This window comes from Pan troglodytes, chromosome 15 (genome assembly GCF_028858775.2).
Source record: "Pan troglodytes isolate AG18354 chromosome 15, NHGRI_mPanTro3-v2.0_pri, whole genome shotgun sequence".
NCBI lineage: Eukaryota > Metazoa > Chordata > Mammalia > Primates > Hominidae > Pan > Pan troglodytes.
Genome location: NC_072413.2, coordinates 94,336,100 through 94,350,047, shown reverse-complemented (window position 1 = coordinate 94,350,047; position 13,948 = coordinate 94,336,100). Strand labels below are relative to the sequence as shown.

General features: G+C 34.6%; 1 protein-coding gene across 5 annotated transcripts in view; it reads left to right on the top strand.

Annotated features, from left to right (window-relative positions):
* ATG2B (autophagy related 2B) overlaps nt 1-13,948 on the top strand; it is an 82,062-nt gene that overhangs the window by 15,332 nt on the left and 52,782 nt on the right. For 4 of the 5 annotated variants that reach the window (XR_010151028.1, XM_009428416.5, XM_510152.8 and 1 more), the window contains exons 2-7: nt 830-992; nt 2,783-2,935; nt 3,409-3,511; nt 4,880-5,042; nt 6,461-6,640; nt 13,646-13,742. Coding sequence is in view for 3 of the 5 variants with exons in the window: in XM_009428416.5 (XP_009426691.4) it covers nt 830-992; nt 2,783-2,935; nt 3,409-3,511; nt 4,880-5,042; nt 6,461-6,640; nt 13,646-13,742 (859 nt within the window). In the remaining 2 variants the exon portion in view is untranslated. The remainder of the gene's footprint in view (nt 1-829; nt 993-2,782; nt 2,936-3,408; nt 3,512-4,879; nt 5,043-6,460; nt 6,641-13,645; nt 13,743-13,948) is intronic. The other variant, XM_063793116.1, reaches the window with a different exon arrangement.

Sequence of the window (13,948 nt, the reverse complement as noted above, 5' to 3'; positions counted from 1 at the left end):
GGCTGAGTAGTACTCCATTGTGTATATATACCACATTTTCTTTATCCATTCATCTGTTAATGGACACTTAGGTTGCTTCCAAATCTTGGCTATTGTGAATATTGCTGCAGTAAACATGGGAGCGTGGATATCTCTTCCATAAACTGATTTCCTTTTTTGGGGGCTATACCTAACAGTGGGATTGCCGAATCATATAGTAGTTCTATGTTTAGTTTTTTTGAGGAACCTCCAAATTGTTCTCCATAGTGGGTGTAATAATTTACAATTCCACCAACAGTGTATGAGGGTTGCCTTTGCTCCACATCCTCTCCAGCATTTGTTAATTGCCTGTCTTCTGGATAGAAGCCATTTTAACTGTAGTGAGATGATATCTCATTGTAGTTTTCATTGAGTTTTCAAATGAAAACTCAACATCCGATGGTCAGTGATGTTGAGCACCTTTTCACATGCCTGTTTGCCATTTTATGTCTTTTTTTGAGGAATGTCTATTCAAATCATTTGCCCATTTCTTAGTAGGATTATTAGATTTTTTTCCTGTAGAGTTGTTTGAGCTCCTTATATGTTCTGATTAGTAATCCTGGGTCAGATAGATAGTTTGCAAATATTTTCTGCCATTCTGCGGGTTATCCCTTCACTTTGTTAATTGTGTCCTTTGCTGTGCGGAAGCATTTGTCCACTTTTGCTTTGATTGCCTGTACTTGTGGAAGTCTCTGCTTTCTTTATACCTAGTGCCTAACACATGTGTGGGCATATTTGACACCTTTGAATAAGTTCACAACTTTGTGTTCTTGTTCTTGTGATTCAAAATGAACCTGTTTTTTCTCCTTAGTGTCTCAATGAGATCTTGGAGTCAGCAGATGCACCCTTAGAAGTCACTGAAGGATTCATTCAGTCAATTTCCCTGTCAGTTCCATGGGGCTCTTTACTGCAGGATAATTGTGCACTGGAAGTGAGAGGATTAGAAATGGTCTTCCGGCCTAGACCTCGCCCAGGTTGGTGTGTTGCATGTTTCTGTTTTATGTGTTTTTATTCTTCAGAGACTGGGAAAGTAACCTGATTACCTTAAATTTAGTATTTTTGCTTTGTAGTTGTGAAATTTTCAGTTGATAATACATTACGACTTGGCTCTTTGTAGAATGTGCATGTTTACACATTTAGAGTTGTTTCTTTCCCCGATTATTCACAGAAACTTTAGTATAGAGATTATTTGGCTTATTTAATTATTTGTTATCAGTTATCTAAAATGAGACTTGGGTTTTAAAGATTCAAAAAGTATTGTGCCAGAAAGCAAAGAAGAATGCTCAAAGATCGTTGGAGAAATGTTAAAGGGACACAGGATTGGGTGTCAGGGGGCTTCCCTTGGCCAAATTTGGGAAAATTTGAGTATTACAAAGAATGATGACAATAATGGTTTATAACACATGAAATAAAAAATCTCTAGGACCATACTGATACAGATAAATCAGTATGTAAGGTGGACAGGGAGAAGGAATGCTCTTCTTTATAGCAGAATAGCTACTTATAAATATAGAAAAAAATGATAGAATTAGATGGAATTGACAATCTAGGTGACAGGTATGTTGGTATGCAATGACAGAATTATAATCCCAAGTACTGCCCAAAACATGAAAGTTTAAATTATATTTAGTAGAATTAAAGTGAAACTCTGTATTTTGAAAACCGATTATGCATGCATGGAAATCATCTTTAGTAATCTGGCATTTAATTTACAAGAATATTCTATCTTTTAACCATGATGAGTGGATATAATATTTTTCTTTGGGAAGGCAAACTTTCAAATATTTTTCTCTTTAAAGCATTCCATTAGAAAGACTTTTAAATTCCATTTTGGAAGGCAGTAATTCTTGCAATCTCTGTCACTTTGCTTTGAATAATGTAGGGAGGTGTGGGGAGAATTTTCTCATGAGGGAAGATCTGGAAATGATTTTTCACATCTCATATGTTTCCTCCTCCAAGGATGCTCTTTTATTTTATCTCCATATATACTAATTTCCAAAGCCTGTATCATCTACTACTTCTGCCACATTTTCTGTTAATTTTCTCAGCTAGAAGGAAATAATTAACTAAAGAAGAATTAATCTCTTCTTTTAGCTTTCATAATGTTTTCTGTTGACATTCAATAGTTGTCTACTAATCGTATCTTATTTCTTTAACTGTATAGTAGGTTCTCTGAGGGCAGAATTTACTATTATTTTTTCGACTTTCAACAGCAGGGTTAGTAAACTATAACCTGCAGGCCAAATTGGTCCTGTCGTCTGTTTTTGTTAATAAAGTTTTATTGGAACACAGCCATGCTTATTTGTTTATTTACTTTAATGGGTGTTTTGTGCTATAATATGAGAGTTGAGAAGTTGTGATACAGACCATATGGCCCACAAAATATAAAATATTTACTGTCTGACCCTTTACAGAAAAAGTATGTCAACCCCTGCTTATAATACTTAGAACAGTTCCATGCATCTGTAGGATATCCATTAAGTATTTGTTGAATGAATACATGAATTGATATTTGGTAAAATATAACATGTTGTGAGAGCACATTCTCTGGACTTTTTTCTGTGATCTTTTTTTCCTTCTTGGTTATTATAAGGTGATTTTAAATCTCAAGAGTACTTTCTAGAATATTGTTTACCTGGGTAACACCATGATGTTAAAAATCTCTTAAAAGATTAAGAATTTATCTATGAAATGTATTATTTTAAGAACTGGCATTGTTGTAACTCTTAAGAAATTATTTAGGATTAATTTATATTTTCCACAGCAACTGGTTCTGAGCCTATGTATTGGTCAAGTTTTATGACCAGCAGTATGCAATTGGCAAAAGAATGTCTTAGCCAGAAACTAACAGATGAACAAGGAGAAGGATCCCAGCCTTTTGAAGGACTTGAAAAGTTTGCTGAAACCATTGAAACAGGTTTGGTGTTACTGAGAATTTTCAAAAATTTAGATTTGATTTAGTAGTTTTGTACCTTCATGTAATAAGCTTTGTATAAGGCAAATCCATTGGAATGGATTTTTAAAAGAATTACTGTTCCCACTTCAGAACTTTAGAATTGAGGTATTTTAAATATTCCATTTAATTGCATGTTTTTTTTTTTGTACCTTAGTTTCTCCATTTATTATGCTTGCATAGTGAATGGATTAGAATACAACAGATAGTGTTAGTCGTTGTCCCAAGCATCTGTTGAGATGTAACATGGTTAAGTGCTCAGTAAGGCAAAATATTTATTACAAAACTCAGGATTTAAGGATTTTAATGGAAAGAAATTCAGCTTCTTTATTTTGTAAACAAAAGTTCTTATCAAACTAGTACTTATTTATTTCTTTGGAGGTTTTTATTTAGCATATATGTGGTCTCTTACGTTGACAATTACTTGTTTACTTTAGTACTAAGAAGAGTAAAAGTCACTTTTATAGATACTGTTTTGAGAATTGAACATGTGCCAGAAAATTCCAAAACTGGAACTGCACTTGAAATTCGAATAGAAAGGTAAGAATTCTTATGTCTGAAAATAAATGACCCTATTGTAACTCTGATATTACATTTTCAGGGAGGTTTTGGAGATGAGAGCTAATGATATGAAAATATTGCATAATTTCAGAGTAAAGTGCGGCTCTTCAAGTTATTTGCTAATTTTATTATTCTAATTCCATTATTGAAAACTTGAAAGTGCCAGTTGGGGTATAATTATATATAATACCATGTTGAATTTAAAGCAAGTTATTCTGTTTTAGTTAATATCAGATCAGAATAATAAGCATTTGAGTGCCACTGAATTTAAGGCTTTCCTGTGGGAAAGTTTCAGTTTTTTCATATTAACAATGCAATATTTAGGCATATTTCATTAACGTGAAAGACATTTTTGTTTTGCTGTGCTTAATCTAAGTGCTGCTTTAGTGAGAAAGGCTAAGGCCACTGTTTTGAGGCTCCTCTACGGATTATTTTAAGGTTAATATGTGCAATATTTACTTAAAAAAATATAAGTACGTTGCTTTTAGTTTTTTGCATATGCCCACTTGAAGCTCTTATACATAGCTGTAAAGCAAGGTTAATTTACATACATACACCTAAGCATTGATTTGAGGCAGTAACTGGTCACCCGTGTGTTAATGCTGTATGAACTGCCAACAGAAATGAGCAGGATGAAGCGTGTACACTGCATGAGCACCAGAGACACTTCGTACATGGATCTACTGGGGGTCTCTACTGAATTTTAAGCAGCTGTGTTAAGATTTCTGTCTTTCACAAAACACCTATTAGTAAAACCGTTATTGTTAGCAGATCTTTGGAATAAGGGTCCATTGCCTTAAATAGTAGATTTTAAAAAATCTAAAATTTCATGCATTTAGAACCACCTTATGTGTTTTGTTTAAACTGAAAATTAGTCACATATAGGAATTCAAGAAACGTCATTTGTGACTTGGAGCCAAATGCTGTCACACTGTTACCAAGAGATGTCTTGTGGGGGAGTACAGGAATTGTTTTCCTTAAAACTAACTTAAGGGAGTTATTAATTTTTTTCTCTCAATTTAAGCCTCATAAAGTTACCTTTTTGGAGTTAAGACCTCTTCATGAAAATATTTACGGTAGTAAAGCATGGTGAGACTGACCATATTATAGGCATATTCTAAGAAGTGCTAACACTTGAAAAAACCCCTTAACTTAAAAAAGCTATGTGCGTTTCTTATTGTAAATAGGTTTTCCTAGGAGATTTTATTTATTTATTATTATTATTATACTTTAAGTTTTAGGGTACATGTGCACAATGTGCAGGTTAGTTACATATGTATACATGTGCCATGCTGGTGCGCTGCACCCCTAGGAGCTTTTTGTAAATGCTTTTTAAAAAAATTTCAGAACTGTGTACTGTGATGAAACTGCTGACGAATCCTCAGGAATTAATGTGCATCAACCCACTGCTTTTGCTCACAAGTTACTTCAGCTCTCTGGAGTGTCTCTCTTCTGGGATGAGTTTTCTGCATCAGCCAAATCTTCCCCAGTGTGTTCAACTGCACCAGTGGTAAGAAAAAACAAAAACCCTAAAACCATAATCATAGATTTTTTAAAAGGTTTAAATGGGGGCTATTAAATTTTGCTAGGATGTATAATATGTCTTAATGAATCTCTGTCTTGAGATTTAATGCAAATATTCAGTAATGGTAATATATATTTCAGAGATTTGAAAATACTAATATTTATATTCCTACCAGTGTGCTGTGTATTAGTTTGAAAGAGAAATGTTGGGTACTGTATCTTGGGGGAAAATGGTGTAGAAGTTGAGTATCTCTTATTCAAAATGCTGGGACTGTGTTTCAGATTTTTGAATATTTTTATAGACATAATGAGGTATCTTGGGGATGAGACCCAAGTCTAAATACAAAACTCATAAAACTCATTTATGTTTGTTTGTTTTTTTTTTTTTTGGAGAGAGTCTCTTGTCGCCCAGGCTGGTGTGCAGTGGCGCAATCTCGACTCACTGCAACCTCTGCCTCGCAGGTTCAAGGGATTCTCCTGCCTCAGCCTCCTGAGTAGCTGGGATTACAGGCACATGCTACCATGCCCGGCTAATTTTTGTATTTTTAGTAGAGATGGGGTTTCGCAGTGTTGGCCAGGCTGGTCTCGAACTCCTGACCTCAGGCGATCCACCTGCCTCGGCCTCCCAAAGTGCTGAGATTACAGGCGTGAGCCACCACGTCTGGCCCATTTATGTTTCATATATGCCTTATACACATAGCCTGAAGGTAATTTTATACAATATTTTCAATAATTTTGTGCATGAAACAAATATTTGACTGCAGCCCATCACGTGAGGTCAGGTGTATTTTCCTGACCTTGTGGGAGTGTCATGTTGGCACTCAAAAAAGTTTTGGATTTTGGAGCATTTTGGATTTTGGGTTTTTGGTTTAGAGATGTTTAGCCTATATTAACGTCTATTTTTTTTTTTTTTACAATCAAAACAGAGGAAATTAAGCAGTGTGCAAATTTACCTTACATAGTGACTGTATTGATGAAATTTTATTCTACAAATCATCTCTTTAAAAAGTTTTATAATTAAGGAACTCTGTTAAATCCCTTCCAAGAGGAGAGTCCTTTTATAAGTCAGTCACTGTATAATTTGCCTTTTTTGTTATTTTACAAATCAGATTTTCTTAATTATACAGTGCCCATTAGGTTTTCTTACTGCTGTAACTTGAACAGATACTGTGCTTTTTTTCGTGAAGTCCTTTTTCATGACTTGCTTTTATTACCAGTGGACTGTGCTAACATTTTAGTGGACTGTGTTTCATTTTAGCTATACGATACTGGTTTGTCCATTGTAACATCATACAGTTTTACATGTCAAATATTTTATTCTTCTTAAGTTGACATTTATATTTTACATTTCATTTTATTTATATGAAAGTATTTTAAATAATTATTTTTGTCACTTTATTGTAGGAAACTGAGCCAAAGCTCTCACCTAGCTGGAACCCCAAAATTGTTTATGAGCCACACCCACAGCTAACTAGAAATTTACCAGAGATAGCACCTTCTGACCCAGTGCAGATTGGAGGGTTAATTGGTAGGTTGGAGTTGAGTCTCACGTTGAAACAGAATGAAGTGCTTCCTGGAGCTAAGGTCAGTGTTTGTTTCACTTTCTATAGTAAAACCAAAATAAAAGTACAAGTATTCTTTATTCTATGCAGTGATTCACTGATTGATTACTGCAGATTATCCTGTAACTAGTGTACTGCTGTCACCGAGTTAGCATTTTTACTCTCAGTTGATGCTTCTATCCTAGGTCACAAAATTTATGTGAGGACTGCCTTTGCCCTACTGTTGCAGCTCATGTTTTATAAAGAGTTGCCTTCTACACTCACTCTCCCCTATTCCGACAATTCGAAACTGACAAACCTCTCTTTTTGGTATTAAACATGGTTTCATTAGTTCAGATAACTAGGAATTTATTTAAAAAATTCTTTCTATTTTCATAAAATTAAGTTTAAAGGAAAAGAGATTTGGCAAGCAAGAAATCTGTAGAAGATGTTTTTATAATTATATGTGTGTAAAAATATCTACCCATCTATTTTGAACAGAATGACCATTTTTATATAGTTGTATAATATTTGTGAAAAGAGATAGACTTTTTCCATTGTCTCATAGCTTTAAAATTTTTTGACATAAAATAAACCTATATATTATATCATCTTTCATTCTTTTTTTTTTTTTTTTTTTTTTTCCGAGATGGGGTCTCCCTCTGTTGCCCAGGCTGGGGTGCAGGGGTGCAGTGACAAGATCTTGGCTCACTGCAGCCTCGAATTCCTGGCCTCAAGCAACCCTCCCACCTCAGCCTCGCAAGTAGCTGGGGCTACAGGCATATGCCACCATGCCTGGCTAATTTTTGTATTATGTTTTTTGTAGAGACAGGGTCTCACTATGTTGCCCAGGCTGGTCTCGAACTCCTGGGCTGAAGCAGTCCTTCTTGCTCAGCCTCCCAAAGTGTTGGGATTATAGGCATGAGCCACCTCACCAGGAGCCTTTACTATTTTTAAGTGTAAGTTAAGTGATAATCAGTATATTTATATTCTTTTTCCCTTCATTTCCCCACTGTTCCCAGCCTCTGGTAACCATCAGTCTACTCTTCGTGAGTAGGGGAATCTTCATGAGATCCCCTTTTTTAGCTCCTGCCTATGAGTGAGAACATGCGTTATCTTTTTGTGCTTGGCTTATGTCACTTAACATAATGGCTTCTAGTTCCATTCATGTTGTTACAAATGACAGGACTTCATTATTTTTTATGGTTGAATAATATTCCATTGTGCATATATACCACATTTTCTTTATCCATTCATCTGTTGATGGATATGTAGGATGAGTCCATATTTTGGTCCATATATGGGTCCATATATAGGATGAGTCCATATATATATATAAATACACACACACACACACACAGATGTGTGTGTGAATATATATACGTGTGTGTGAATATATATCATATATATGTATTCATATATTTCATATATTCTATATAGCATATATTCATATATATCATATATCACATATAGCATATATTCATATATATCATATATATCACATATAGCATATATTCATATATATCATATATATTCACTATGTGAATAGTGTGCTGTAAACATGGCAGTGCAGCTATCTCTTTGGTATATTGCTTTCCTTTCTTGTGGGTATATACCTTATGTGGAATTGTTGAATCATATGGAAGTTCTATTTTTAGTTTTTGTTGTTGTCCCTTTGTTTTCTTTTTTCAAAAATTTCAGTACTTTTTGGGATACAGGTGGTTTTTGGTTACATAGATGAGTTCTTTAGTGGTAAATTCTGAGATTTTAGTGTACTTGTCACCTGAGCAGTGTACGGTATACTCAATATGTTGTCTTTTATCCTTCACCTCCTTCCTAACCTCCCCTCCTCCTGAGTCCCTACAGTCCATTATATACCTCTGTATGTTTTGCATTCTCATAGCTTAGCTCCCACTTATAAGTGAGAACATATGGTATTTGGTTTTCCATTCCTAAGTTCCTTAACTTAGAATAATGGCCTCCAGTTCCATCCAAGTTGCTGCAAAAGACATTATTTTGTTCCTTTTTATGGCTGAGTAGTATTTCACTGTGTGTAAATATATATACATATATTTGTATATGGTGTATATATATGTGGTGTATATGTGTATGTGGTGTGTATGTATACCACATAAATATACACCATATATATGTATACATGCACCACATACATATATATACCACATGTATGTATATACACCACATACATATATATGTGTATATATATATGTTTGTATATATATGTGTATATATGTGTGTGTATATATGTATACACACACACACACACACACACACACTGTGGAATTGCTGGGTCGAATGGTAGATCTACTTTTAGTTTTTTAAGGAATTTCCATACTGCTTTCCATAATAGTTGTACAAGTTTACATTCCTACCAGCAGTGTAAAAGTGTTCCTTTTTTACGACGTCCATCCCAACATCTATTGTTTTTTGACTTTTTAATTATGGCCATTCTTGCAGGAGTAAGGTGGTATCTCATTGTGTTTTTAATTTGCATTTTCCTGATGATTAGTGATGTTGAACACTTTTTCATGGTTGTTGGCTGTTTAAATATCTTCTTTGAGAAATATATAATCATGTCCCTTGCTCACTTTCTGATGGGATTATTTTTTTCTTGCCGATTTGTTTGAACTCCTTGTAGATTCTGGATATTAGTCCTTTGCTGGATGCATAGTTTACAAATATTTTCTCCTACTCTGTGGGTTGTCCGTTTACTCTGCTGATTATTTCTTTTGCTGAGCAGAAGCTTTTTAATTTAATCAGGTCCCATTTATTTTTGTTTTTGTTGCATTCGCTGAGGTCTTAGTCATGAATTCTTTGCCTAAGCCAATGTCCAGAAGAGTTTTTCCAATGTTTTCTTATAGAATTTTTATGGTTTCAAGTCTTATATTTACATCTTTGGTCCATCTTGAGTTGATTCTTGTATAGGGTGAGAGATGAGGATCCAGGTTCTTTCTTCCACATGTGGCTTGCCAGTTTTCCCAGCATCATTTATTGAATAGGGGGTGTTTTAACCAATTTATGGTTTTGCATTTGATGAAATTCAGCATCCCTTTATGATAAAAACTCTCAACAAAATAGGCACAGAAGGGACTTACCTCAAAGTGTAATAAAAGACGTATATAACAAACTTACAACCAACATCATACTGAATGGGGAAAAGTTGAAAGCATTCCCCCTGAGAACTGGAACAAGACAAGGATGCCTACTTTCACCACTTCTATTCAACATAGTACTGGAAGTCCTAGCCAGGGCAATCAGGCAAGAGAAAGAAATAAAGGACATCCAAATTGGAAAAGAGGAAGTCTAACTATAGCTGTTCACTGATGCTATGATCATATACCTAGACAGCCCTGAAGAATCATCCAAAAGGCTCCTAGATCTGATCAATGAATTCAGTAAACTCCCAGGTTACAAAATCAGCGTACACGAATCAGTAGCAGTGCTATACACCAACAGTGACCAAGCTAAGAATCAAATCAAGAGCTCAATCCCTTTTACAATAGCTGCAAATAAAATAAAATAAAATAAAATAAAATAAAATAAAATAAAATAAAATACCTAGGCATATACTTAACCAAGGAGCTGAATCTCTCTACAAGTGGAAAACTGCAAAACACTGCTGAAAGAATAGATGACACAAACGAATGGAAACACATCCCATACTCATGGATGGAAATAATGCATTTTGTGAAAATGACCATACTGCCCACAACAATCCACATATTCAATGCAATTCCCATCAAAATACCGTCAGTTTTCACAGAACTAGAAAAAACAACTGTAAAATTCATATGGAACCAGAGAAGAGCCCACCACAGCCAAAACAATACTAAACAAAAAGAACAGATCTGGGGTTATCACATTACTGGACTTTAAATTATACTGCAAGGCTGTAGTTAGCAAAACAGTATGGTACTGGTATAAAAATAGGCACTTAGTCCAATGGAACAGAATAGAGAACCCAGAAATAAAACCAAATGCATACAACTAACTGATCTTTGACAAAGCATACAAAAACATATTTTTTAGTTTTCTGAGGAACCTTCATACTGTTCTCTGTAGTGGTTGTACTAATTTACATTCCCACCAAAAGCATATGAGGGTTCTCCTTCTCATAGCTTTGACACTGTATAAAGACACTGTATAAATACAACTATATTTGCCTCTTAGGGAATCATATTGATCAGTCTTATGGAGAACCAGGAAACTTGCATTTACTTAGTTAAAAATGTATTTGTCAAGCATTATTTTCATACCTTGAAAACAAATTTTCTACATAATCTCTATAAAACGTAGTTTTAATTAAGAAGATACCCGGATTTATTCATTTGTTTATTTACTGATCTCTCTAGTTGTAGATGTTCAAGTGACTACCATATGCCAGCCACTTACCTGTCCCAGTTTTTCGGACAGTTGCAAAGATGAATTGGATACAATCTTTGCCTTGGTAAAAGATACAGTAAGGGGTATGGAAATTGCTGTGGGGACACGGAAGAAGGAGCCACTAAGTACATGTCAATATACATAAAATGATTTTTCAGAGGATTGAAGAATCTCCGGAAATCCCTCCTTGGATTGGAACCTCTGACTAGAGTTGGAGGAGGAGGAAAGTAGAATGAAGACACTCCTATTACTGATTACTCAGGCCCCTTCTGTTTACTGCTCTGTCCTTCTTCAGATGGTGCAAAATCCTTTCACAATGTCAAAAGGCCCTTTACAAGTAACATGTTGGGATTGTTAGCAGAACAGATAGTCAAAGGATTATGTAAACTCTACAGGGAATCCTCTGCTGTGGTAACATCTTTGGGAAACTATACTAATAATATGCTTATGTCTCTGGGGAATGCATTTGCCATGTCTGTAAGGAGGAAGCAAAGCAATAACTTTTATAGTTCTGTTTTGGTTAATTATATGTAGTCCTCAACATTTGTATGCTTTTATATTTATGTAAACCCAAACGTTTGTACATGATGTGTTGATTTGTACAAATGTCTTTTATAATAAAACATTATGTTACTTTTAGAGTTCTGTATATTAGTGACAAATGAACATGTGGAAAAACTGCGTAGTGGCATTGTGTGCCAGCCAATATTTAATATTTAGAAGTACTACCCTTGACTATAGAGTAATTTTTGTGTAATGACTTGAGTATTTGAGTATAATTTGTTTTTATTTAATGCAAATGATGCTAAATGGAAAAAGACAAGTTCTGGATTTTAGTATTGAGAAACATAGATCTCATAAAATATAGTGTAGATAAAGATGGCATTAATTAGGGGTGCTGAAAATGTCAGATCTTTAATCTCTTTCTGATGTACATTAGCCTTAACTCTTTCAACTGTGGATTCAAAATGTTATGAAAGATTTCATGTTTTTTTTTTTAAGTTCTCTGAATAGTATTCCCTTGAGTAGTGTGTAAGTCTGTGTTTCATGTATTCAGTTTTAGCCTATGTTTTTAGGAATGCATTTTATTGAAAATTGGAGACTGCCTGTATTGAATTTAGAGATGTTTTGTTTCAGTTACCATGTTACATTGAGTTGAAATTTGTTTTTTAGTTATGTTCTTTTATATTTTCAAAAGAAAGTAGTAAGTACTTTGTTCTTTTTATGCCAAACTTAGAATGTACAAATAATGAAATATTTCTATGAAAATTTTAATTTCAATTAATTAGAAATGAAACTCTTGATTGTCCATTCTAATGAAAGTCAGAGATTGTGCTTTCAGTACAATTGTGAAATTATAAAACAATTTTTAAATTTGGCATGTAGTTAGAAACACATTTTCTCTCTCCTCTCAGCCTTAGGTTGGCTCATGGCTTGGGATGTCAGTAGTCAGGAAGGTGCCCCGTATAAGTTGTCTGTGGGCAGAACAGGGGAGCCGTGCCATGGAAGGAGTGAGGGCTTTTCCTCCAGGTCAGCCTAGGTGAAAATCCAGCTCTGGATCTGCTACATGGGCCTTGTGCAATTCACTGAATCTTTGTGAACTCGTTTCTTCACCTATAAAACAGGAACAGTAATAAGAATTAGAGGAAATATATATAAAAGCACTTAGCATGGTACCCCAATGCTAAAAATAAAAGTGATAATAATGATTTATTTTACTGGATTTCTTAGGTCATCGAAATTTCTCAATCATTATGTAGTTTATTTGTTTTTTTTTGTTTTGTTTTAGAATCAGAAGGAATCCCTTTTTCTCCTGGGAAGAAGTCATTTTCTAGATATAAATGTTTTGTTAATTCTATTATTTTTCAGTTGCAAAATGACATAAAAATAATAGGAGTCAGTGTTAAGAGGAGGCGAATGAAAAGTGAGGCAAGGATATTCTGCTTTTTAGAATGTAATGTAGAGAATAAAGTAATTGCTTTTGTCAGAGTATTCAGGAATCATCAAGAGAGTGGGATGGAGCTTTTATTTCTAGATGGAAAAGTGGGCAAAGAGTTGGAAAAGAGAAAGGAAGTCCACCTAAGCACCATCTTCTGTCCACATTTCTGTAGTGGCGTCCCCTTGCATGCAGAGCGGGCTTTGTGGACCACAGTAGGTACTGGGAAGGCACAGTGTTGGAGGAGAAGGTCCTTACATGCTCTGCTAGAGTATGAGTGGTAGTGTACTTAAGAAAGCCAACTTTATTTGTTCTTGATGTGAATCAGACTTTAAGGATTATGATTTCAGTCTTTTGAAAGTCAATGAATACTGTGCTATTGCTACCTTAATATTCATCCTTGGAGACTATGTCTTAAGTCCTCCTCAAATACTTTTAAGTACTCAGAAGACTTGAAGAGACAAAAAGTATAACATTGGACTCGTCAGCATGGAATTTCTCGGAGGGTTTTTCCTTTTAGAACAACAGTTTGGTGGCCTTTAAGTCTTTTCATTTAGATGGTGTGAATTAGTAGAGAGAGTCTCTGATGAAGGACTCCAAGACTAAAGACTCAGTATTCATCTCAGTTAATTAAAATATACTGACGTTTATGGTGATAAGGTTATAAAGAATACTCCTCATGAATAGTTTTTTTTTTTTTCCCTTAAGTTGGATGTTGATGGACAGATAGACTCTATTCATCTACTCCTGTCACCAAGACAGGTGCACTTGCTTTTGGATATGTTGGCAGCTATTGCTGGACCAGGCAAGTATAATTCTGTTATTATATATACTTGTTACTTTTTTAAATTTTAAAAAACTTTAAGATATGTAATGTATGTACATGTAGGAAAGTCTATTATTTTTGAATATCTGAATTGAAAGAAGCAAATAAGAATGTTAAGTAGTAAAATTTGATTGGGTGTTTTGAATGTGTTACCGTGGGACATATTCACTTCAGATTATGTGTGT